Raw genomic sequence first — 27,036 nt, forward strand, 5'->3', positions numbered from 1 at the left:
ACTAATACTTCCTGTAAAATAAAGATAGAGCAACATATAATTAAGTCCTGGCTGAAATATAATTGTTGTCTTGGAAACAGTTTTGGGGATAAATATGGTTATGCTAATGAAAATCCTTATGGTTCCCACCAGGGATCCAGTTTATTAATTAGGCCAGGCCATTTTACGACCCTTTTGGAACATTTAAAGGGTTAAATACAGTTCCTCAAAGAACACTGAAGAGGGGAAAAGAGTGCTAAATCTTAAATTAGTCAGCTATCAGCGCCCATAGGATTCCAGCTGGAGGAGCAGGTGAAAGGTGCTTTTTTGCTTATTTGTGGATTTCAGAGATCACTCTTACCCAGTTAGGCAGAAAACAGAGCTGCCTACACCGAATTCTGAGCGAATAATTCCTAGAGTAGTTTCTCTGAACTCTCTGCGGGACTTAAAGTTGGACAGACCCAGAGGAGCGGGAGGACCCCGTCGCCGGCTGCCCGCGGAGCCCCCGCAGGACGCTCAGCCCCACGCGCGGCCCGAGCTCCCCGCGGGCGTCGCGGAGGCCGGGCGCCGACCCGGGGCGAGAGCGCGTCGCGGCCCCGCGGTCACACCCACTCGGGCTGCGCGCGTGGCGGGGCCGCGGGTGCCTGCGCGCGTACGTGCGGGGAGGTGTGCGCCCGAGGGTGGGGTCAGCCGGCGAGGAGGGCGCTAGGTGCCGCGCGGAGGGAGGTGCTCGCGCGCGCCCCGCCCGGGACCCCGCGGGCCGCTCGCGCCCCCGCCCCGCCCCGCCCCGCCCCGCCCCGCCGGGTGCGCGCCGCGGCCGCAGCACAGGCCCCCGGACCCTCGGACCGCCGCCCTCCCGACGCCCGTCCCGCGCGGGCCCGCGATGGCGCGGGGCTGACGCCGCCTCCCCCGGACCCTCCGCCCCGCCCGGGGCCCGCGGCGGCCCCGGCGCCGCCCCGCTCTGCATGTGGGACGGGCGCGCCGGCGCCCCGAGAGAGCGGCCCGCGGCGCCCCCCAGGCGGTGCCCGGCCGCGCGCGGGGACGGGAGGGCGCAGCGGCGGGGCGGGCCCGGCTCCCCGCGCGCCGCCCCGGAGCACGGGCCCCCCGGCGGGAGCTCGCGGCGGCCCCGGCCCGGCGGAGGGACCCGGAAGCAGAAGCGGAGCCGCGCGTGGAGCCGAGCCGCTGCCCCCGCCGCCCGCCGGCGCCGGGTGGGGGTCCCGGCGGCTGGATGGGCAGCGGCGGCGCGGGCCGCGGGCGGCCATGGGCGAGGAGCGCGGCGCGGTGAGCGGCGGGCCCCCGGAGGCGGGCGACCCCGCCGGAGGCGCCGCGGGCCGCCCTGAGCCCCGGAGGCCGCGGGGGGACAGCGACGGGGCGCCCGGGCCGCGCGGCGGCGGCTGCGGAAGCGCCTCGGGCGGCGCGGACGCGAGCGCCCCGGAGCCCGCGGCGAGCTGGGGGGGCCCGGGCCGGCCGGAGGGCCCAGCGCCCGGGCGGCCCGCGGGACTGGGGCTCACCGGGCCCCTCAACCCCCAGACTTTGCCACAGCAGCTGGAAGACGAGGAGGAGGAGGGCGCCGGGGACCGAGGAGAGGCCGGGCACGGGCGGCCCGGGGCGCCCCCCGCGGAGGAGCCGGAGCCCGGGACCCGCGTCGGGGCCCCGGACACCTCGGCCCTGGACGTGCTGGGTCAGCGGCGTCCCTCCCCCGCCAGGAGGCAGGTCTTCTGCTCCGTGTTCTGCGTGGAGAACGTCCTGCCCCAGGGCCCCGCCGCGCAGCCGCCCCCGCCGCCCTCCTCGCCCCCGCGGGCCCCGACGGCCGCGGACCCCCCCAGCGCCCCCTCCCTGCCCAGACCGCGCCCGCCCCTCCCAGCGGACCCCCTGCCCCCCGACGGCGGCAGCATCGAGCTGGAGTTCTACCTGGCGCCCGAGCCCTTCTCGGCGCCCAGCCTGCTGGGAGCCCCGCCCTACGCCGGCCTGGGTGGGGTGGGGGGTCCCTACGCGCCCCTCATGGTGCTCATGTGCCGGGTGTGCCTGGAAGACAAGCCTATCAAGCCCTTGCCCTGCTGCAAGAAGGCCGTGTGCGAGGAGTGCCTCCGAGTCTACCTGAGCTCCCAGGTAACGCCCCCCCCGCCCCCGCGCCCCCCGGGCATCCCACCCGGCCCGAGTCCGGGCGCCCGCTCCGCTCCCCGCTCCCCGCTCCCCGCTCGGCGGGGGAGCTCACACACCCCGGCCGGGAACCTCTGTCCTTCCTCACGTATCAGCTGTAATGTTTGTGTGCTCTGTCGCCACTGGTTAACTTGGCTGGAATTGAACTGCTCTGAGCGTCAGGCTTAGGCTGGCCCCCGCGGGAGGAAGGGGTGCAGCGCCCTGCCCTCCGCTTATTTCTTACTAGACCGCCAGCAAGAGCTTGCTCCAGGGCAGGGCAGTGGGAGTGCCTCACAGGCCGGGTACCCCAGAGACTCACAGACTGGGGACATAACTATGTATTGACTTGGTGAACAGAAAGGTTGGAATTAATATTTCTGGTCCGTGATACCTGATCAAAAAAATTTTTTTTGCCCCATTGATATATTCCAGAAGTGTCATTTATTTATTCCTTGGCTCTTGCCCACTTTTCAGTTTTCTTTTTCCGCAGTAAAGTTGAAGTGCTTTTCCTCACTGAACTTTTATGACAGCACAGTACTTTATTTCTTTAAGAGGGAACAAAACAGGGCAAAGCAAAGCTAAGAGGTTGAACAAAACAAGGGCTGCCGAAACCTCCTTCTTCGGCTCCTTATTTGAAAGCTTGGTGTTTTTGTGTGTGTTTTTTCCCCTTGAAAAGATTAAGCGTGCAACAGACCTGCTTTCCTTCACCGGTGGTAAATGCGTTCTTCCAGCAGTTTTCAATCCGTTAAGTTTCTGCCAGTGCTTTTTGCACAATCTGGAATGCCCTTTGATCCCCTGTCTGATTGCCCTAAGCCTGTTCATCTTTCAAACCCTGGCTGTTCAGGTGCCAGCTTTTCTGTGAAGCCTTCCCTCGCCCTCCAGGACTGTTTATATACTTTGAAAACACTTCTGTGTGTTCTGCATTCACTGAAGTTGTTCCGTATGTGTCTGTTTGTCTTGCCAGACTGCAGGGACAATGTCTTATATTCCTTGTATCTGTTAGTTGCATGTTGAGTCCCTTTCCTTTAATAGCGTTTAGTAACTTTGACTGAAGGGAACCGAACAGGATTTCACCCGGCACAGTGTGGTTCCTTTGTGTTTTGTGGCTAATCTATGCTCGTGTCTAGACTGAAAGTGAGTCCTATGCCCAAATGAAAATGCAAAGGGAAATTTAGACAGAATGGAATGTTACACAAACAGTAACTTGCCCAAGATTGTTGAGATTATCCAAATGCCTGTAAGAGACTATGATGTTTCTTTCGTGCTTTATCCACTTAAAACAGGAGGATGTCTGCTGCTCATTGTGGTAGTTTCTATGACATCACCGACAAACAAAATCAAACCGTCAGATACTTGTGCCATCCATGTGCAAAGTCATGTGGTGGGATTCTGACATTTCCGATTTATGGCCCGTGCTCCAGTGAAGTCACTGGGAGAGCAGATGTGTACACAGCAATACAAAGTAGCAAATAATGAGATGTAAACAGAGCAACAATGTTAGGCAGTGCTTAATGTTAAACACTGGATACAAATACAATGGGTTACAAGTTCAAGGTTCTCTGCATTGCCGTTTGATTTCCTTAAGGTGGGCCCATTCCCAAAAGCAGATTTTTGTTTTATACTTTCTTGAGTTAGTTTTAGGAAGTCAGTGCTTTGATCTCTAGTGGAGAAGAAATGGAGTGGGAGGGTGGCAAGGTGAAGTGTCACTGCCGCACACAACCACTAAAAACTCCTCTGAAGTGTCATATTATCTGAAGGTTGTCTGCAGCATTTATGATGATATGTATGTATGTATGTTCCTGACCTCCTTCCAAAGTATTCGTCAGAACTAAAGAAAAATATGTTTTATTTAAAATAATAAACAACAACAAAAAGATGAGTCATGCAGGCCAAGCATGCTCCCACCTCAGGACTTCTGCACTTGTCCCTAGTGCCTGGAATATCTCTGATGCTGGCTTAGTTCTCCCCCTTCTCCCTTCCAGGTCTATATGCAGGTGTCACCCTTAAGGCCTTTATTAACCACTCTTTTTAAAGATGAACCTCTCCCCACACTCTTGGTCTCCTTTCCTGCTTTTTAGTTTCTCTATAACACTAATGTGCTCTATCTTACACTTCTGTAATTAATTTCCTTGAAGACAGAGGAGTGCCCTCATGATTTGTTTGCTACTGTATCTTTAGCACCTAGAACACCAGATGACATATAACAGATGCTCTACTAATAGTTACTGAATTTATGAAGAGCTGAGTGACAAAAAAAAAGGGTGAGAAGAAAGGGTGAGATAACCCCCAGAAACCACAGCTGGGAAGTGGTGTTCTGCTTGGGCTCTAAATTCTCTCTGAGCCTCTTGATGTTTAAGACAAAAGACAAAGACTTAATAGTTCTAATATAGAGGAAAAGACAAAACTGACAGGCTTGCTGTTATTGAACTTAGAACTAAAGTTTTTTGACAAACTTTTAGCTTATACAAAAATGGATTTTTTTTTTAGTTGGATAAAAATGTGACCTTGTGGTTGATTTCTGATTTGTGTTGATTCTAAAGCCCCTTCTTTTCAGAGGGCCTGTGTTTCTGTGTCACTTAACCTCTCTGTGTCTTAATTTCCTCATCAATGAAGTGGAATTGCAGACCATGACCTGTAATGACACACCAGCTCTAAAGCAAAACAAAATCAAACCGCAGAGAGTTGTCTGGTTGCCTGACTGAACCAGATCAAAAGGGCCTAGTTAGTGCTTTCTTGCTCATTTTATATGGTTTCTTGGGTTGGACAGGAGCAAATCTGTCAAGCCTGAACTTGCAGCGTTCTTAAGACCTTTAAAATAAAATGATATATTTAAAGTAAAAAGTTATTAGTGACTTTTTCACCATTTTTTGAGCCTGTTCCAAATAATACAGTATTTAACATCACTTAAGGAAATAAAGCAGAATCCCTGTTAAGCATTATATACAAACATTAGAAATGCGTCCCAAATGTGAGTTGGACTATTGCCTGGTTAAATTAACTTTCTTCTAAAAGGAGATTCTGTGTTCTTTGAAAGAGTATACAAATGTGGATGTGGAAGATAGGAATGCAGTTCCTTAGATGAGTCTTATTTCCATCTGAGCCATGGACTGAGTATGTGGTAAAGGTCAATGGGTAGCTGTCGCCCTAGGTGTTGACTTAGAGGCTCTAGAGCACCATGATGGGGATAGCGGGAGTTATATTGGTTCATGCCTGGGTACATGATGCTTTGGTACATAAAATTTAGAAGTACATTTCCCAGTGACCTACCTGCACATGCATGACTCTGGCTAAAGCGCACAGTCCCAGGGATGTCTGCAGTGTCCTGCAAGACAGAGCCGTTATAAAGGTTGAACTTCCCAGCTGGTTTAGCCTTTAGCACATTTTCCTAGGAGGAACGGTTGTTGCTTTCTTTGTTTCGTACAATGATATGAAATGAGATAAAATTATTTCATTTCAGAAATCCTCCACAGATCTTTTCCCTTTGTGATTTTGGTTTTAGACAGTAAAAATCTGTTGTACTATGTAGTATTAATACTTAGTACTTTAGATAAAGACTGGAGAGAATTGGGCATGCTGAGGGCTGCCGGAGGTAACAGCTGTGTGGCTTTCATCACTCCGCTTCAAAGTGGTCGCAGCTGGCACATACATAGGAGTTGGAATGTATACACCTGTCAAGTGAGTATTAATAGAGACACTCAGAACATTTCTCCTCCAGATTTTGAACAAAACAGCTGAGAGATGGCAATGTCCTAAAATGACAGTCTACTGTAGTCGTCCTAGAATCAGTGACCTAGGGGCGAAAGCGCATGTATCCTATTATTAAACTCTGAGTCATTCAGACCTTTATGGGTAAAAGCGTAACCTACTTTTCCCCCATAAATCTTAAAGCAACCTGTATATTTTTAGAAACTATCGCGTTCGAGAGGGAGTTGGAACGCAGTTGTCTTCACACAGGTGAATTTACAGATCCTGTCATGCCAGGTGTGATTCTGGTAGTCCTGAAAATGTGGAGATTAATCTGAGACTGAAATCCGTTAAGCCACTATGTACACTTCTTTTGTGTACCGGTTTTGTGTGCTTTGTGTGTGTGTGTGTGTGTGTGTGTGTGTGTGTTTGGGGATGAGGTAACATTTACTTTCCTGCCTTACTGACTCATGCCCTTACTTTCCTCTTCTGTCTGTTTAATATCTCTTTAATAATTTCTTTGTTTCTCTTTAACAATTTCCTTCATTTTTCTCTTGTTCAAATCTGATTTTAACCGGCAGTTGATTTCTGTAGAGGGAACCCCTGTTGTAGGCTGAGCTCTCTGGGCGATGTGGACATACCTGAGTGCTGATTGCTTATAATTAACTTATTCATTTGTTAGTGTACCATTTATGCACTTAACAAACATTTATTGGGTACCTGTATACCAAGTACCATGAGATCAATGCCTTCAAGAAGCAATCTTACAACCTTCTCAGCTTTATCTGGTGACGTCATCTTTCCTTTAAGTTCCCAGACATCTGTGGCTCGCTCTCTCTCCTGCGTCCTTTCTGGTAAGACTGTACTAAACCAGTTCTGGAATACCAGCGAACCTTTTAGTAAACACATTGCAATTCCTCCTGTTATGTTTAATCTAAAGTAATAAATCCATCCATCACTTATTTCTTAGAGCTCTTTCTAATTGTTGGAAATAGAATATTAGTAAACATCTTGCTGCTTTCAAAATATTTATTTATTATTTAAAACATAATTTTGCTAAGTTTGTTTTGGATCATTCATGACCATATGGTGTATCTTTAAAGTTATAACACATTTTTTAAAAATTATTTTTTTCAAAATCACTTTGTCAGAAGGGTTTCATATGATAAATGAAATGAACCTCCCAAATCAAGTCCTGTTTTAAAATAAAAATTCAGTGTCCACAAGAAAATAATCCCTAGAATATGGCATTCTCTTTCAACTTTATTAGTACTATTTGCCCCATCAATTTTGGGGTAATTAATACCTGAGCTTTTAATTTTCCATAAATAATAAGAGCAATCCTTTGTTGAATGTCTAGATTCTAAGCATTTTAATACATATTTTATTATTTAACTTTAATTCACTTACATTTTAAATACCTGTTATATACCAGGCACTGTTGTAGATATTGGGGATACAAAGAACAAAAACAGATAAAGCCCCTGCCTTCAGGGAGTTTATATATTAGACTGGGGTGGAGGGGAGACAGAAAATAGGTATAGTAGGAGATAATAAGGGCTGTATAGAAAAAGGAACAGTGGAAAGGTGATAAGAAATTTTGAGTTTCTTTATATAATAGTTTTGGGGGGAGTTTCAGGGAGGGTTTGTTTTACAGGTGACTTTTGAGTAGAGATCTTCATGACAATAGTGAGGGAGCAAACCATGAGGATACCTAAGGGAACAGCAAGTATATAGTTCCAGAGTCAGGAGCGTGCTTGGGGGTCTTCCAGGAAAGGCAAAGGGATCCATGTGGCCGAAGCACAGGGCATGAGGTTAGGAGGAGTGGGGAAAGCTGGCTGGTTAGGGTTTTAAGGCCATAGAGTATTTGCATTTTCTCTGAGCAAGATGGGAAGCTAAGCTATAAGAATGCTTTGAGCTAACCAGATATGACTTCACCTCTAAAAGGGATTACTCTGGCTCTGTGGAGAGCCTACTGTTGTAGGAGTCGAGGGTGTCAGCAGAGACATCAGTTTAGAAGACTGGCAGTAATTCAGAGGAGAGATGATACAGTTCAGACCAGGATGATAGAGGTGAATATGGCTTGAAGTGGTTGAATTTTGAATATATCCTGAAATTAGAGCTAACAGAGTTTGCTGATGGTTGGGTATGGGATGAGAGAAAAAGAGTTCCAGATGACTTAGCGTTTGAGCCCAAACAATTAGAAGAATAGTGTTGCCATTTAATAAGGTGAGGAATATTGTGGGAGGACTAGGTTAGGGACAATCAGGAGTTTGTACTAAGTTTGAAAATTCATTTAAACATTCATGAAGGCATGTTGAGTAGGCATTTGGTGTCTGGTGTTCAGAAGCGAGAGCTGAACAGAAGATATGAATTGGAACTTCTTTGGCATATAGATGATATCTAAAGCCGTTGAGACTAGATGAGGTCACCTGGGGAGTGACAGTAGAGGACGGTTGAAGATTGAGTTTGGGCAAACCAGTGTTGACATATATGGAGCCTGGGACATAGGAAAGAATCAGCAAGGAGTCTGAAAGGGAGTGGGCCAGTCAGGCATGAAGAGAACCAAGGGAGAATGGTTACCCAGAAGTCAAACGGAGACAGTGTTTTAAAAGGAAGACGTGATCATCTTTAATGCTTGAGAGTTTCAGCAGGGTAAGGCTTGAAATTGACCATTGAATTTCCCAATGAGCTGATTGATTGTGACCATAACCAATGCTGTTTTCATTGGCAGTGCTGGGGTTGGCTTTCTGATAAGAGTGGGTTCAAGGAAACAGGAACGGCTTCATTTCTGTGCTGGAGGGAGTATAATGTCATATGAGGAAACTCAAGGTTACAGAGAATAAATAACTTGTCCTATGTCACATAGCTAGAAAATGGCAAAGGTAGGATTTCATTTCAGGCCCACTTGGCTCTAAAACCCGTGACCTTTTTACAGACTTCAGATTTGTTGTTATACAAAAGTAGGTTTTCAGTTGTTCGTGTGGGAAATAATACAATAATTAATAAAAATACGAGAAAAAACTGTTTTGTGTGTTCACAACTGTAAACCTACTTCTGCGTAACCCTGTATTCATAAGTTAAATATACATATATTTATAGTTGTTGTTGTCGTTTTTTCTTTAAGTTTATATCTGTGTTGTATAAAATCACAAGTCTCCCAGTCCAAGAAGAAGCAGCTTAATTTCATGCCTTGAGGAAAAGGAAGGCTCTTGCCCAAATTTAGATCCAGACGAAGATTTCTACCAAACTCAGCCTCATCTTCATGTGAGGAAATCAAGGGGAATTGAGTTTAGAAAAGCTATGATTTGCCTTGCTTTTAAGTTTTAATGGCAGCGTACTCTCCTGTTTTCTGTTTTCTTTCTAACTCTCTGGCCATTCCTTTTGTTCCCATTTGAGCTGTATTTTACCATCTCCTAATGCTGGTGTCTGTATAGTCCTACCCCAAGCCCTCTCTCTTCTCACGTTGTGTATCAGTGGGACCATCTCGCTCACTCCCATGGTTTCAGGTAACACCGATATGCTCTTAACTTCCAAATCTTGACCTGTAGCCGAGATCACTCTTCTCACCTTCAGAACCACATAACTATCTCTTTCCTGGACATTTCCCTCCCAAAGAAACCTCTAACTTCTCAAAACAAAACCTCCCTTTCCCCCTCTTCCCTCTCATGCCCCTAATGCCTTGCTCTTCCTGCAGGGCTCCCTGTTTTCTTCGCTTGTACCCAGGTACGAAACTTTGCAGTCACCATTGACTTTTTTCTTTCTCATTCCCACTTCTGATTAATCACCAAGTTCTTTCAATTCAAAAACTATTTCTGTCTTCTCTACTTTTCTCCACCTCTACTGGCATTCCCCTGGCTCTGGTCTCCACTGTCCCCCCCTGGATTTCAACCACTGCTTCTCGCTTGGTCCCTCCACTTCAGTCTTGATCGTTTCCGATATATTCACTGCCCTATTGCCAGAAGGTTCTCTGTAAGATGCAAGGCTGGTATTGGTGTTCCCTTCTTAACCTTTCAGCATTTGCCTGTTGCTTTTAGAATAGAATCTAAACGTGTTTTACAGGTGCCTGAGTGATAGGATTCCTCTTTACCGCTCCTGTTTCTCAGCAGGTTCCCCCTTAGACCTTTAGCCATATTGAACTTTTTGTTCCTTGAGCACGCTGTGACTCTCTTAATTTTGAGCTTTTGATTTAGCGAGTGACATGAGGTTCTGTCATGGGGGATCCCCTTAGTCCCCAACTCTGGTTTGTCCCTTTCATACCTACCCATTCTTCTCGTCTCAGCTTTGACATTTCTTCCTTTGAGAATTCTTCTTGACCCCCTGTATCTGCATTAAGCGTCCTTCATATATTCTTTGACAGCTCTTTATACTCACTATAAGATTCTTCTTATTTCACTGTATTTAAGTTGCCTATTTTCTGCTCCATGCTCCCTCCCACCCCCAATTAATTTCTTAGCTCTTGGCATGAAATTAGTATTTTTATAGCAAACTTACTTATTTAGACCATAAGCCAGAGGCTAGTGTGTTGCCAATATAGAAATTACTGGAGTAGGTGGCCAAAATGATACTTAAAATGAGTATCTCAGCATTTCATTATCTTGCTTAAAAACCTGTAACCTCCCCATTGCACTACATAAAGGTTCCAGTTCATGACCCTGCTGATGAGGGTTGGCCTTGGCCTCCTTTTCGGTCCCTACTGTTTATGCTTTTAGAGTCCTTTTTACTCCACCACCATTGTATTTTATCCCATTTTTGTCATTACACGTTTGTGTGATAATTTGATAATTTGATGTTTGGTGAATTATCTGCCCTTCCAACCACTCCTTGAGCTGCTTTTAAAACTAGCCCTTAGCACAAAGCCCAGAATATAGTTGGTTGCTCAACAGATCATTCCTAAGAGACTGAGTGAAGGATTCAAAGTAAATTACAATATGTTTAGGTTGGTAGAAAAAGTAAGATAGATATTTGAACCTGAAATCTTGATATCTTATCCCACAATATATTTAAATTTTTAAAGCAATAGAATGCTGTAGCGTGAATCTTTACCCTGGCATCCCGTCTCTCACTGAGGTGCTTCTGTAATTATAAAACTTATTTTGGTTACCTTGTCTGCTGCTTAACAAATTCCCCCAGAGCATAGGGGCGTAAGATGACCGTGTTATTTTGATCATGACATGTGGGTCAAGAATTTGGGAAGGGCTCAGCTGGCCAGTTCACGCTTAGGGTTTCTCATGGGGTGGTAGTCAGATGTCAGCTCACTCGCTTGGCTGGCAGCTGATGCTGGCTGCCGTCAGGATGCTCAGCTGCGGCCGTCTCAGAAGTGCCTACACGTGGCGTTGCCAGCATGGTAGTCTCAGGGCAGTGGACGTTGTCCGTGAAGGCTCGCTTTCTCCAGGGCCAGAGTCTCAAGGGACCCAGGTAGAAGCTGCATGATCTTTTCTGTCCTAACTTTGGAGGTCACTCAGCATCACTTGGACAAAGCAGTCACAGTCACAAGTCTGCCTACATTCAAAGGGAAAGGACTTCGACCCCAGCTTTTTTATGTGAAGGTGTCAAAGAATTGGGGGCCATATTTTTAAACTATGTACTATTTCAGACAAAAATGAAGAATGGTGTGAATTTAGGTAGCAGAGCTTTTGAGCCTCAATTTTAATTTTTTAAAACATATTTCATGTTTTGTCAATCATTTAATTAAATATTTCCAACTCATTATTTTGATTAATATACTTGGGTGTTATGTGGGGTTTTTTAATGCTTTATCCTTAAATAATTGAATAGTAAAGCTTCATATAGCTTTAAGCAAAGCTTGCATAAAAGTCATTCACTGTTAAAATGATTTAGATAATTTCATTGTAACTGAAATATCTGAAGATCAGTTTCCGCTTCTAATTCTTCTAATTATTGACACCACTTAATTTCCTTTCCATTATCAAAATTTTAGTGTCAATAGTGGTTAAAAATATTATTGGAAAAAGTCCAGTATCTTTCTGAATAAAAAGAGTTGATGTAACATATTTTTTGCAGTCCAGGCATATTCTATACAGAAATAATATTTTATCTAATGACACCTTAGAATTAACTACTCTAGTTAGTCTTTGTTAAATTGGCCCACCATTGGATTTTTATTGTTTATGCCATTTTAGTTTGATTGGGTGATTTTATCATTTGATTAGTGTCCTCTCAAGTAGATAACCATTTAAATTTCTGGAAGCACACCCATTAACTTTTCCTGGTTGAGGATGTGTGCACCCTGAAACAGAGGGCGTATATTGCTTTTATGTTGGGTTCCTCCCCCTTCCCAGGCTCAGGTGACAAAATTCTGGGCTTATTCATTCACGTGAATGACTAATCCCTTTTTAAATCTTCCTAAGCTATTTGCCTCAATAATGTTCTCTACTGTAAGATTCAGAAGCTAATTATAGGCTACCTAGCAAATTACTTCCTTTTTTGTGGTGTTGATTCTTGTGTTATTTCCTCCCGTGATTGTTGGCCATTCTCAGTGTTCCTGAAGCTCATTAGCCCTGGGTTACCCATGGCAAGTTAAATGACTGCAGTCTTTTCCTCTGGTTGCTTAACAATTTAAAACAGCAGGTAAAATAAAACAATTGCTCCTAATATTTCACTAGAGTTGTTTCCTTTGATAATGTCATTTTTTTAATGTTTACAGTTTAGTTTATTATTCGTTTATATTGAAGTAGAGCTGTTGGGTCAAATAGGAATTGGCTTTGTTATGGCCTGATCTTAATGCACCCTTTTTATGGGAACATAGGACCTAGGTGGGAAAATGAATTTCTTTCAACAAGTCTGTAGAGAGTAGGGAGTTTTTATTCTCCTGCCCAAGATGCCCTTGGTGAGAAATGGCAGGTGCATTCCCAAGAGTTCTCATTTCATCCTACTTTTATCTAGTCTTACCATTAACTTCAGTGTTGTTGTTATTTTATGTTACTATTTTTCCTCTTCAAGATTATTTGGGGGAAATTTTTTTTTTAAATAATAGGCTCCTAAAAATAAGTTTTCCATATGTACGATGTGTTGGTGCTTTATATTAAAATTGTGTGTGTGTGTGTGTGTGTGTGTGTGTCTCAAGGTTATTTGAGTATCACAAGAGGATTGTTTGCTGATCTTGACTTATAAAAATCTAACTATATTCATTTCCAGGTAGATTCATGGATTTCTCTTTGTTGTTAGTTTTTAATATGTCACTTTGTGAGTCACTGAAGCCTCCCCCTTAAGGTGGAAGGAGAGTTCAGAAGGAATGCTTGGGAAGGAAATATTTGAAATGATAGTATTTTTTCCCCCAGTACATTGCCCTTTTTTTTTTTTTTTTTAACTTTTCAGGACTTTTGAAAAGTACTGTTTGTTCAGAAATGCTTTTCTCTTTAAAAATCACTGCAAACTTTAAAAAGTTGCAAACGGTTTTTTTTCCTCAGGCTTAAAAATCACCCAAATGAATTGCTTCAAACAGTTCTTAACCCATTTGTTTAAAAATTTGGCACTTTCTGATTAGCTGCAAGAACAGTTGGTTGACATCTGGGAAGATGTAAATTTACTAGCTGAATTTCATTAACAATCTTTGAATGACTGGTAGAGGAGACACAAAAGTAAGTATAATGACTTACTAAGCACAGGCAACAATGTTCTTTTTTGGCAACTGTTCTGAGTTGTTTTTTGTAATGACAGTCATTAAAACGATGTATCAAAATAAATTGAACAGAGACTTTAGATGCCCAGTATCTAAATGCTGAGTGAAGATTTTTTTAAAATGAAGCCAGTTATAACACATTGTTTTCACAATTATTAGTAATTTTATTAGTGATAAGATGTTTTATATCATTGATAAAATTAAAATTAAGTTGCTAAAAAATCACTGGAACTTTTGGATTATTCTGTTACATATGTGTGTGTGTGTGTGTGTGTGCGTATTTTGGTTTGTTATCATTTAGAAGGACATAACCCTGATAGTTTGTTCAGGATGCTAATGATGTCAAGGTTAGCAGTCAGTCTTCCCACAGGCGGTTTAATGACATTCTTATCTGTAGCCATAAACTACCCTTAACTTTACACAGTCATATCGTAAAGTGTCTGTGTCTGATCATGAGACTGTAGCTGAGACAAGATGGAAGAATTACTATTAATCTCATCAACATTTCTGAAAAAAACAAAATAAAGCACGTGTTTCAGTAAATAATTAGTCGAGTTGCAGAGATTTCTATACAGAGAAATCTTTTCCGCTGGCCAAGACTTTCTTTCACTTTGGTCAAGCCAAAGAATACCTGTTCTCTGTTACAGTAACTCCTCACCTAAAGTCATTGATAGGTTCTGCGACTAAGGTGAGAGCTAGTCAGTGGAAGAAAAACTTCAGCAGAGAGCAGAGCGCCTGGGGCAGAGGGACAGGGTAGAGGGCCATGTGGTCTGAGATGGCTCAGAGAGGTAGATGTTGGTCCGATTTTTATTATTTTTTTAAATGTCTTTATTGATTTCAGAGAGAGGAAGGGAGAGGGAGAGAGAGAGAAACATCAATGCTGAGAAAGTCACTGATGGGCTGCCTCCTGCACGCCCCCGACTGGGGATGGAGCCCGCAACCCCAGCCCGGGCCCTGACCGGGAATCGAACCTCCCTCTGTCTCCTGGACCTAGGTGGACGCTCTACCGCTGAGCCACCCCAGCCGGGCAGTTGGTTCGATTTGTAGAGCTGTGTTTTGATCCCCTCTCTAGAATTGATACTTTATTCCAACTCTGATGGGAAGTCATTGGCAGGTTGAGTAGCGTTGCCAAACGATAACGCTTCGAAAAGACGCCGGCTTCCGCGTGGAGAGGAAACTGTGTGAGGGGTGGGCGGTGGCAAGAGAAGCGGGGAACTGGGCCGCCGCGTGAAAGCTCGCCTTCTGCCACTTCCCTCTAACGAACGACGCACATCGGCGCCTGCTTCTGCTAAACGAAAGGAATCCAAAGAGGACTTTCGCTTTTAGGAAAGAAGGCTCAGAGCGAAGTTACTCGGTTCCGCGGCGAGCGAGCCGTCGCGGGGCCCAGCGCGGGGAAGCAGCGAGCGGGGCGCGCCGGCGGGGGCGCAGCTCCGAAGGTGTCTGGAAGGCTGTGCGCTCGGTTTATTTCGCGCATTCGTTAGCTAGACGTCTCCTAAGGCCATCGCTGCTTTGCTCGACGCCATTTCAGCTCAGGCAGGTTTCCCTACCGCTCGGCTGCTGGAGGCGCTGAGCCTGGAGGCCCGGGAGGCCGGCGGTGCGCGCCCGCAGGCTGTGGAGGGCCCGTCTCCATCCTGGGCCCCCTGGGGCTTCGGTTTTGAAAACGCGTTGGGGCTGCGCTGCCTTCGGCGCAGCAGCGCGTCAGGCCTGTCCCCGCAGCCTCTCCCGCGAGGCCCCGCGTCGTAAAACTCCAGGGACCAGCCGCAGCCTCGATCCTCCGGGCGGCACAGGGTTGGCCTTTGCGCGGCGTGATTTCCGCTCGCCGCCCGCCCGCCCCGCGCGGTTCCGTGCGTGTGGGTTCACTTGTTTGGTTCCCGAGGCACCAAGTAACAAGCCACCGCCTGGAAAATATGGCCACGTCTTTTAGCAGGTGTCCATACTTGTTATTTTACTGATTGCCAGAAACAATGTATCCAAGAACTTGAGCTACCCTCTGCCACCTAATTTTTTTGCCCTTTGTTATTCTTTTAACTCTTTCCGCAATTTCTGCCCAACTCGGATCTCCGGCCCTTCCGTTCCCATGGATGGCAGAGGCCTTACTGGTCAACGGTCAGTTCTGAGAGGAAGCTAGTAGAACTTTTCGGTAATTCGACTTAGTGCCTGTCCTTACTTTATAAAATTGTTTTTGATGACTGCCTCGTTTCCTCAGGTAATTCCTATTTATTTACACACGTTTGTCTCCCACTTCTAATTCTTGTTTTTGTAACAGTTCTCTTTGGTGTCCGTTCCACTTCCTCCACCTCTAATGGGAAAGGCCCTGGGGTCACAGCTCAGCCATACAATAGCTGCTTTATTTTGACTGTGGCTGTCATTTTCTTTGTTTTTAGGAAGAGTACACTGAGAAAGTAACTACATCAACAAGATTTACTTTGTGGATTTTAAGCTGAATAACTGAGCTCCCTGCCCCTGCTTACTTTCATTTGTTTATTTCAGAGTCCTGAAGTGTTTCCTCTAATTACATTCTACTATTAATCATAAAGTTAGTAATATTTCTGTTGGGAGTAATAATATGTTGATTTTTTTTTTTTTTAATTTATAAAGAAAACCTCAAGTATTTATCTCTAAATCAGGTTTGTACTGTGGGTTGTCTCAGCACAAAACACCACTGGATAAAAGTAATTTAAGGAACAGTGATGTTTACTAAATTTAAAATATTTTCAAATTAGGGAGTGTGAGCAATCACAGGAACTGGGTACTATCTAGGAGTGCTCTAGTGTTTATAAAACAATTTGAGAAATGTTAAAGTAATTTAAAAATTGGACTTTATATTTTATATTTAGAACATTCATTAAATTTGAGGGAGGAAAATGAAACAGTAAACTAGGATAAAGGACAATTCACACCCTGGGAAAGTGGTTTTATGATATATGGGTCATAAAACTTATTATCCATAGTATATAAATACTCCTACAAATCAATGAGAAAATTTATTCATTAGGAAAATGCAGTTTAATGATATAAATGGCCAGCAAGATATAAAAAAGTTCGTTGTTAGGGTGCATTATGATTTATACTAAAGAAGAAAACACAAATTTACAACAACAAAATGAAATAGTATTTTACACTTAAAAGTGGTACGATCAAGAAGTCTGATGCAAACCAAGTGCTGGTTAGGAGATGGGAACAAAGGGATACTCAGACACTGCTTGTAACTAGGAATACTGCATATGTGTGAGAGGGATGCACAGGGCTATGTATTGAACATTAATTATAATAGTTGAAAAATTGTAAACAAAGTTCCATTATTAGGAAATGGATGAGTGAGTTCTAGTATATTCATAAAGTAGAACTCAAATGCACTTAAGCTTAACTAAATCTATAGATATTAACATTAATACATATACTGAAAATACAATATTAGTTAAAAAACAGGCAAGTTTCAGAATTTTAACAGCTTTAGAGCACTGACATTTTAAAGAACACATAAATTCATGACGTATTGAGGAGATACATTTTTAGTGTACTGTGAATAAAAACACGCACCCATAAACCAGATTTATTAAGAGTATCTAATTCTCTTTAGAGGGGAAGAGAGGAATGGTAAGGAATTGGTTTATCTGTAATATTCTACTTTTTATTTAAAAAATAGAAAACATGATAAATTGTTAATAATGGATATTATGAACATGTTTATATTACATTAATCTACTTTTTAATATTTGATTTTCGGAAAATAAGTATTTTTATATTTTAAGTTCACTTTAACACTCTGTGGTGTCCTCGTAGAATCAGGATTATGAACACTACAATCTCCAAGATTTCTTCTCATTCTAATATTGTATATTTTTTGTCCTCTTAGGACATCCCTGGTGACAGATAATCTAGGTTCATTTTGTAAGTAAGCTTAGCAGTTTTGACTAGATAGCACATGTCTGCAAAGTTCAAGGTAGCTTGCCACAGTCAGGATGACTGAACTCACCCTCTAAGGTTTGTTGCCCTGCAAGTGTAGCCCTGTGTGTACCAGCCAGAGCTCCCTGAAGGAAATTACGTATGATAGTCTGTAATTATTCATCAGGATGTTAAATGAAGATTGTGCCCATCACTCTCCTCTGCCTTCAGTTCTTTCATGGCCTTTTAAAGTGAAATCTGGATAAGTTACAAAGGGGTGTAATTCTCCATTTCACGTCCAAGTGCAAGTATGCATCTGTCTTCACTGCCTGGATGGCATTGTTCTTGATCTTAAACTAGTATTTCTGTTTACAGAGCCAGAGCTCACTATTTCTATAAATGCTTTACCTTCTTTTGTGATCTTGTTTTCTGTTGTCATATTAGCCTTTTTTCCTGCCATACTGATGAAGATGCAGTTTTGTGGTTAGAGGGAAAAGAGAGGACAGCCGTCAGGCAACAGACTTACTTTATGATTATTTTCAACTCCTAATCTTAAGTATTCTCTGGAGTTTTTCAAAGATATAATATGCATCGCTTTCATCATTAATCCCTTCCTTCGGTTGTCTTCAGCCTTTGCTGTAATCTGTTTTGATTATTACATGTCCTGTTTCCATGTCAGTCATTGTGCCCCTAATCATTTCCAATAGATTTTTTAAAAGTCTGAATTAGACAAATCTCATTGGTACAAGAGCTTCCTTTTCTTGCTTGCTTAATTTTTCAACATCTGTATCTTTTTCCTATATGATGGGTTGGGTAGCATTTTCAGTCAAGGGCTAGATAATAAATATTTTCGGTTCTGCAGGACAAGAGGCAAAATCAAGAATTATTTTCCTATAAAGTAGAAACTTATATGAGAAAAAAACAAATTTCTACATCTTTATTGAAAAATTGAAAAATAAAGTAATTGTACGGTATTTTTTATTTGTAACACAGACCTACTAATAAGAACATATATATTTTTTGTGATAACATTGTACCCCCTAATTGGTTCAGTGTTAGTGGTCCCTATTATCAATGTTAATTGAAAATATTCATCAGTCAATTCTGATCTGTATTGAGATTTTACATATTTCATCTTTAAAATGTCTTTTCACACAGGTAGGTATTGCCAAACACTGGTATTAACCCACTGGCATACATTTATATTTATCTTTTAGAATTCCTTTATAGGATTCCTTAGATTTTTCTCTTGGTATTCGCTTTACAGAATGTCATTACATTGTAAATTCCTTCCATTTGAAGGTTAGGTGGAAGTGCATCGATTGCACAATTAAATGGATTTTTAAAAACATCCTTATTGAAATGTATTTCGAGTATATAGTTCACCTATTTAAACTGTATAATTAAATGTCATTTACTATATTTACAGGTTGTGAAACCATTATCATCTCATTTTAGAATATTTTAGTTCCCTCTTAAAGAAACCCTATACCCATTAGCAGTCACTCCCTGTCTCCCTCTCCCCACCCCATCCACCAGTTCTAAGAAACCACTATTCTACTTTCTGTCTATATAGATTTGATTCTTCTGGATAATTCACATAAATAGAAACATATCATATGTGGTCTTTTGTGACTTAAATAGATTTTGAAATATGAAATTGCATATCGAACCTGCATCAGGGCCTACACAATGCTGCTGGAATTGTCGTTTGAGCTCAGAAAATATCTCTTCAACCAATTTGCATGGGAGTGGCAATCTTGTTTCTCATTTTAATTTTTCACAGTACAGGAAGTTTATAAAGCAGGTTGACATTACCTGTGATTCAAATCTTAGTAGTCAAAATGATTTCATTACAGTATCACTTTTGAATATAAGTTCTGTAGTCCTTGTGATTTTTTTTAGGTTGAATTCATTAATAAACAGTATAAAGTTTTAGCAAAAGCTGATTTCCAAAGATATTGAAGGTGGTTCTTATCATTCAAAATAATTTCAAACTGACCCTGAGCTCAAAAAGTACAGTTAAATTTTACCACTGCTAGCCATTCAAACTGCTGTGTGGTCAGTCAAGGCAAGTCAGGATATTCAGCTTGCATTTCAGACAAAATTCACAGAGCTAATTACTGTTAAGTGTATGAAAGCAAGTGAATTTCACTGGTGACACTACTGGTTCAATAACATGATAGATTTGAATATTTTTCACAAAGTACCTGCTGATGAATAATGCAGTGAATAATCATAGCCTTTAAATAATTTAAACTTTCACTAGCTTTGCCAAATTTGTCAAACTAAGCCCTTTTCTATTCTACAGATATTTTTACCACAGTTTGTTCAAACACATCTTAGCAGATTCTGCTTCAGATTATACTGAATTTGTGTTTACTCAACCTCATAAAAATACCCTTGCCTATAGTTATTCCATGAAGACTGTTCAGAAAGAATAATTTTCCTATCATTTTAGACTCAACATTGATTCCTCAGAAAACAACAACAATTAAGCGGTATCTGTACCTCTCTGAACACATATAAAGCCAAGGGAAATGATTTCAGATTATTTGCCTTGTTTTTAAATTGACTACTGATGTTGCTTCAAATTTCCTCAACTCTTTGTGAGTAGTGTTCTCACCAAAAGGCTAATAGTCTGAAACAAGTTTATTTTCTCTCAAACATACCTTTGAAAGATGCAATATAACATAATTTAATTAACTTATACATGGTAAACCACTTTTTAATGATTGTCTAAAAAATATGACATTTAAATTCTTAACTTTGGTTGTGGCCTCATTTTAGTTTTTATATTTCGTGAAGACATTCTGCTTGCTAGGTATTCTGTTTTGAATTTTCTAATTTTTCTGACTATTGCTTTCCTATGAGTTGGGCATATTTTGATGAGTGCTTAGGCTCATGATGTTGACATATATTTTTTAGTGTAGTTATGGTGTTACTACATAAAAAACAAAATCCTTTGCCATCTAGTTCAATAATAAAATAATCCATACTCCACTGTGCCTTCAAAGCATGACATTTGAAGCCCATTTTATCTCCTTTTGACTGTGCATTGGTAATGAAAAAATAAAGTGTCACTGCATTACCATATGCATGGTACTTGAAATGCTGTCCAGTTATAACTCTGTCATTGTGATTCATGGAGCACTGTGCAGCAGTGGGAATTAGTAAAATGTCACCTATGATCATCTCTTATCACAGAAAGTCAGCTCTGCCATTGTTGAGCAAAAGCAGCCAAGCCACTGCATCAGTGATGAGCCTGGCTGTGTGCCAATAAAGCTTTATTTGTGGACACTGAAATTTGAATGCAATGTAACTTTTTTTATATGTCATGAAATATTATTATTTTGATTTTTCTTTTTAATCATTTCTAAGAGTAGAAATCACTCTTAGCTTATGGGCTGTACAAAACAATAAGAGTCCAAATCGTTTGCTGAACTGTGTCCTATATTATTGATTTTTCCTTTTATTGGCTCATTCTCATTAGCACATGAACTAACTGCAGTTGCTCTATTCTTAAAAAAAAAAAAAAAAGCTACTAAATAAAGACAAATAAAAACTCTGCATGGCCCCATTTTCCCTTGCAGCTAGTATTATTTTTCTCTGCTCATCTTACAATCCAGTTTTTTGTAGAAGTTGTCTGTACACCACGCTATCACATTTTTCTTCTTTCCATTGTCTTTCGAACACACTTCAGTCAAGCTTTGCCTCTCCCTCTCCACTGTAACTGCTCTCATAAAGGTCATCATTGGCCTTCACATTGTTTAATCTGATGGTCATTTTTTGGCTGTTACATGACTTGATTTCTCAACAGTATTTGACACAATCACTCCCTCCATTTTGAAACATTTTCTTCACTTTGCTTAAAAGCACGATAGTCTCATGATTTTCTTCCTTCTGCACTGCATATTTGTTTATGATTCCCTGTTATTTTCTCCCCTTACAAGTTACTTCTTAACTTCCGTTTGAACTCCCAGCAGTCTTGGCCCTCTTTTCTTCTCCATTTATGCTCATACTCTTGTCATCTTAGACAATTTCTGCAAATATTCTCTATATGACATTGATTCTCTAACTTATATCTCCAGGTTAGGCCATTCCATTGAACTCCAGACTGGTTTATCCTTCCGTGTGCTGCAACTCCACTTGGTTGTGCCACAGGCATCTCACATTTAACATGTAAAAAATTCAGCTCTTTGTAGTTCCCTGTATGCCTGCTCTACCCTCCATCTCAGTTGACGGTCATTCCATTTTTCCAGTTACTTAGATGAAGACCTTGACATCAACTTTGACTCTTCTCTTTCACTCACACTACCCTTCTGTATTTCGTGTGCTATTGTTAGCTCTACCTTTAAAATATATCTAGAATTCAGCTGCTTCTCACCATTTCCACTGCTACCGCTATGAACCAAGCCACTATCATTTCTGACCAGGGATCAGCAATAAGATCCTAACTATCCCCCCTGCTTCTGCCCTGGTACTCTTGTAGAATGATCTCAAGTAAAGCCAGAGGAATCATTTAAAAATGTAAGGTATTGCCGGAGCCTGCCGGCAGTCGAGCAGTAACCTGATTGAGGGGGTGAGGATTGGAAAAGAAAGACAAGAGACAGGATGGGATCGGGAGGGCTTCAGTACGTGACTGAGCCCCGAGTTTATTTTTCAGCTTGTAATTATAGCGCATTCAGTAAGGCAGCGGTTTAATCAGTAACCTTTGTCCCATGTATGTTCCCCACCTAGCTCTTTGTTCTCATGCATACATCATTGGTAGCCCTGTTCCTTGTTCTCGTACATACATCATTGGTAGCTGGGACATGCTGCACTTCTAACCCGGCCACGGTTCCTGGACCAAGGTACCTCCTCATGCCAGCATTGTTGATATTGGCCCCATGCTGAGCTACTCCTCATACAAGCATTGTTAATCTTAAGCTTAGCCAAGTCCCTAAGGAGGGGGAGCGGGGGGAGCAGGGCGAGTGCTAGCACCGCTGCCCACCACTCGGGTCAATGCCTCAGAGATTTCTCTCTTGATGACACTAGGGCAAGCCGGCCTCCCGGGTCTTTCTCCCTGGGCAGCACCTCGCCCGGCGGGTCCTCCCCGGGGGGAGTCCCGCCGGCTCCCCACAAGGTATGACACATTTCTCCTTTGCAAGGGATCCTCAGAACAAAGGTCAAGGATTCACAGTGGCCTGAAGACCCTCCATGATTCATGAGCCTTTGTTCTTTTTTGACCTCTCTGACTCTACCTCCCATTTCTGCTGCCATGGCTCACTCACGTGCAGCTTCCTGGGGCACTTTGCTGTCTGTCCTTCGTTCACATCAGGTCCTTACATTATGACTTTTGCAGAAACTACTCTTTCTGTGTGCACTTCTCCCAATATTTACATGGCCAATTCCTATCTGCTTCCAGTCCTTGCTCAAATGTCAGCTTCTCTTAGCACCCCATGTATGAATGCTGCCAACCCTAATCTCCGCACCAACGTTCTACATCCTTTCTTAATCTATTCTTTTTTCCATAGCCTATTGTCTTCCAATGATGTTGCCTTTTTTTTACTTGCAGTATTTATTTTTATTGTCTTTCTCTCCCTGTGAGATTGTAGACCATGAGAACAAGAATTTTGGTCTGTTTTGTTCATTGATGAAGCCTGAGTGTTTGACCCATAGTAGGTTTTCAACAAATACTTGTTTTAAATATAGTCCTGAATATTATTTTGTAAATCATTTTTTCTGGACCTAGAATTTTAAAATTTTAGAGCCAGAAGGGATTTTATATTATCAGTAGCCTCTAGACCTGAGCTCTCAGAGAGCCACGTGGTGCTATTTAAATATAAATTAAAGTAATTAAAATTAAATAAAATTAAAAATTCAGTTCCTCAGTCTCAATAGCAACATTTCAAGTTCTCATATAACTAGTGGCTACTGTGTTGGACAGCCCAGGTATAGAACTTTTCTATCATCACAGAAAGTTCATTAGACTCTGCTGCTGCTCTGAGCCCTTTGTCATACAGGTGGATTCCCTAAGGTCATATAGGTCATTAGTCCAGAATTGCAGTTGAACCCAGGGGACCCAAATGATTTATGAAAATTATAAAGCAGTGCTTCTCACGCGAAGACCCTGTGGGGTCTTGTTAACGCTGCAGAATATGATTCAGTGGGTCTGGAATGAAGCCCAAGTTCTGCATTTTTATCAGGCTCTGAGGTGATGCCAGTGTGGCTGGTGTGGGGCACCACACTTTTAAGAGTAAGGCTGCAGAGCATTCAACAGATGCTAAGGAACACCTGTTTTTTATTATTATCTTAGTAGGACATTTATTCATTGTTATCACAAAAGGGTACTTTTGTAATTAGGGTAATGTTTTGAAAATAAAACTAGCTGGTATCTTTAATACTGGTCTCACATTCAGCTACATCTATTAAAGCATGTTCCCTATTCTCAGATGAAAGCTTGATAAATAATACATAGCCAGGCAGGAGACAGCAAGAAACTGAGAGGCTGTAGAACATTCATTTTAAGACTGTACCTGACAGGATGCTTTGTGATGCTTTGCATTTCTAATAGGGTGTAGATGTAAAGTAATGTGATGGCTGCTTGGCTGATACCTAGAGTGAAATAATGGATTATGTTAGTTCACTGTGTTTTATGTAATGAAAATTTAGAATAGTGGGTGGAGGGGAGGCTTTTCTTATTGAAATAGGCTTTGTTGTTGTGCAAAATTTGGATATGGTTTAGAAAAGTATGAGATTAACTTTTGAATTATTAAATTGCATTAGTGGTTCCTATTCCAAATTTTGAAAGAATAATTATTCAGTAGGATATTATTTTTTGTTATAATATACTTTGTTGTCAAATTCCAACTTTAAAGTACTTGAAAATTTAAATAAACTTATTCATATTTGTTAATAAAGCTGAGCAGCCTCTTTTACCTGAGTTTATTTTTTTGATGATGTCATGCTTAGATATCAGAAAAAGGCATTGCTGTGTGAAGCCTTCTAAATTCTGCAATTTAACAAAATGTTTTTCCATTTTATAAGCTGAGAAACCAGTTATCATTGGCCCTGCCCACACTAGGATTATTCTCAAATGTATATATCATGGAATAATAAATACTAGGCAACAATGAACTTCAAAATGAAAACTGTACATGGTATCATATGAACTTTCTTTTTCTTTGTACTGCTAGGCCAGTTATTCCCTAAAGCTGACTTAACATCAGAAATGCATGAGGTACCGGCTGGGCATGGGTCAGTAGTTGAGCGTCGACCTAGGATCCAGGAGATCAAGGTTCGATTCCCAGTCAGAGCACATGCCCAGGTTGCGGGCTCGATCCCCAGTTGGGGGCGTGCAGGAGGCAGCCAATCAATGACTTTCTCATCATTGATGTTTCTCTCTCTTTCCTTCTCCCTTCCTCTTTCTGAAATCAATAAAGAGATATTAAAAATAAAATGCATGAGGCACCTGTTAAAAATAGATTCCTGGCCCCTGCCCCAAGAAACACTGATTTAGTAGTTCTGGGATGGGGCCCAGGAATCTATATTTTTAACAAGTGTCTTGGGTTTTCTGCTTAAATGAATTAATATAGAATGTTTACAATAATAACTGGCAGGTAGTAAGCACTAATAAATATTAGCTTTCTTTCCCCTCCCTCCATAATATTATTATTAAAATTGTCATTAGCCCATCTATTGACCAGCATGTAGTTTTTCCTTTCTTTGATGAAAAGGCAGAGGAAATATGAGAGAATAAGATTATTCTTTAATTGAACAAATATTCACTGAGTGCTCTCTAGATGCTCCATGCACTGGAGATACAAGGCACGCATGCCATATTTGAAGGTCAAGGAGTTACAGGCTAGACAGGTAATCATGTAAGTAAAAGCACTTGTCTTGCAGTGTAGCAGGCACTACAGTAGGTGTGGGTGCAGGTGCTGGGAGGAAGGATAGGTAGGTGTTTGTCAGGGAGGATTTTGTAAAGAACAGTAGGGTCTTGGGTGAGACTGGAGAGTAAGCAGAAGTTAGCCAGGTGTAGAAGGGACTGAGTAGAGTGTCTGGGCCTGAGAGAACCACAACTGAAAAAGCATAGCTCTTCCATTGAATTGAAGTGGCTCAATAGAGGCAGGAGATACTCTGGAGAGATGAGTAGGCATTAGTCACAAAGAACCCTGTAGTCCAGGGAAAGGAATTTGAGGCTTTATTCTGCAGGTAGTGAGAAGTCATTCAAAGTCATTGAAACAATAATGTTTTGCATTTTAGAAAACAAATCATTTTCTTGGAGTATGGAGGAGGGATTGGAGAAAGGGAGTTCGTGATGGCAAGAGGAAGTGGCAAGCCTGAAAGAAATGGTAAATTTAAAATGTTAGCCTAGAGAAAAATTATATAAGGCCTGTGTGTGTGTGTGTGTGATGAATGTGTCTACACGTCTTTTTATTACATAAAATTTAAACATATAAAAAAATGGGCCCATTTTTATAATCCCCATGTGCCCATCATGCAAATACAATAATGACTTATGACCAGTTTTGTTCCATTTCTACTCACTTCCCCTTGATTTATTATTTTGAAATAAATTCCTGACATAATTTCATCTGCAAATATTTCATTGTGTATCTCCATAAAGTAAGGGCTCTTTAACAGAACCATAATACATTATTACAGCAAAACAATTAACAATATTTCTTAATGTCATATATCTAGTCAGTATTCAAATTTCCAGTTGCCTCATAAGTGCCATTGTTCACAAGCTTGTAAAGGAGATAACTAAGATTGCCCATCCTTCTGACTCCAGATCTCAAATGCTGATTCACTTGCATTTGCTGCCTCCAGTTTGGAGAAGAAAGTTAGTTACTTGCATGACTTTACATGGGTAACAAAATTTCTCCAACCTACTTTTAAATGTATTCTAAAATGAATGTATTTGAGGTTCTCAGTGTTTTATTCAAAGCTAGTGGGCCATTATATGGCATTATATTTCCAAATATGCTTTTATCTTTTTAGAGTAAGAATTATGCTTAAAAATCTGCACCTGTTACTTGACTCTGAATGTCATAGCTCTGTGCTGACTGTTGGCAGCCTGGATGATTTGGAGCTCACTGCCTGAAAGAGATAGCATTGGGATAGTCAAGGATTTTTGATGATCTAGGAGTATATAATATCATTCATAAGGTCAGGCTGCTAGTATTATGAAAAGCAGAATGTTAAGTACTCAAATATTGCCTCAGGAAAACTTCTATTTCCATTAAGAAAAAATCAAACAAGGTTATTGCTAGTTCTTGATTGCATTTGTAACACTGAATAAGGCAATGTTTGTGGCTTGTTACTTGTAGCTTCATCTCCTTGACTCATAAATTTTTCAAGTTACTAGACTTTTATTGCCTTTCTCTAGCCTCTTCTACAAATTTTATTTCGTGAAATGTCAAACATGCAAAGGAATGCATATAACATGATTAGTCTAAAAAACAATAATAAAATGAATGCTTAAATACTTACCACTATGCATGAGAACAGAACCACAAAAGTACCCCTGTCCTGCTCAGTCCGTCGTAGTGCTCATTCAAATCACATTCTGTGCTCCCCACGTGACAGATAATCAATATCCTGGATTTTATTGAATCATTTATTAATATCGTTTCACCACAGATGTATGTATCCCCAAACGGTATTGTTTATTTTTGCCTGATTTCATTTTTATATAAATGAAAACATACATGGTACAT

At 41.8% G+C, this 27,036-nt stretch overlaps 1 protein-coding gene across 1 annotated transcript in view; it reads left to right on the forward strand.

Moving 5' to 3' along the window:
• The first annotated feature begins 1,224 nt into the window (after positions 1-1,224).
• RNF217 (ring finger protein 217) overlaps positions 1,225-27,036 on the forward strand; it is a 98,333-nt gene continuing 72,521 nt past the window's right edge. The window contains exon 1 of the mRNA XM_087817590.1: positions 1,225-2,088. Coding sequence (XP_087673716.1) covers positions 1,240-2,088 — 849 coding nt within the window. The 5' untranslated portion in view covers positions 1,225-1,239. The remainder of the gene's footprint in view (positions 2,089-27,036) is intronic.

Source organism: Miniopterus natalensis, chromosome 5 (genome assembly GCF_054644295.1).
Source record: "Miniopterus natalensis isolate mMinNat1 chromosome 5, mMinNat1.hap1, whole genome shotgun sequence".
NCBI classification, from domain to species: Eukaryota; Metazoa; Chordata; class Mammalia; order Chiroptera; family Miniopteridae; genus Miniopterus; species Miniopterus natalensis.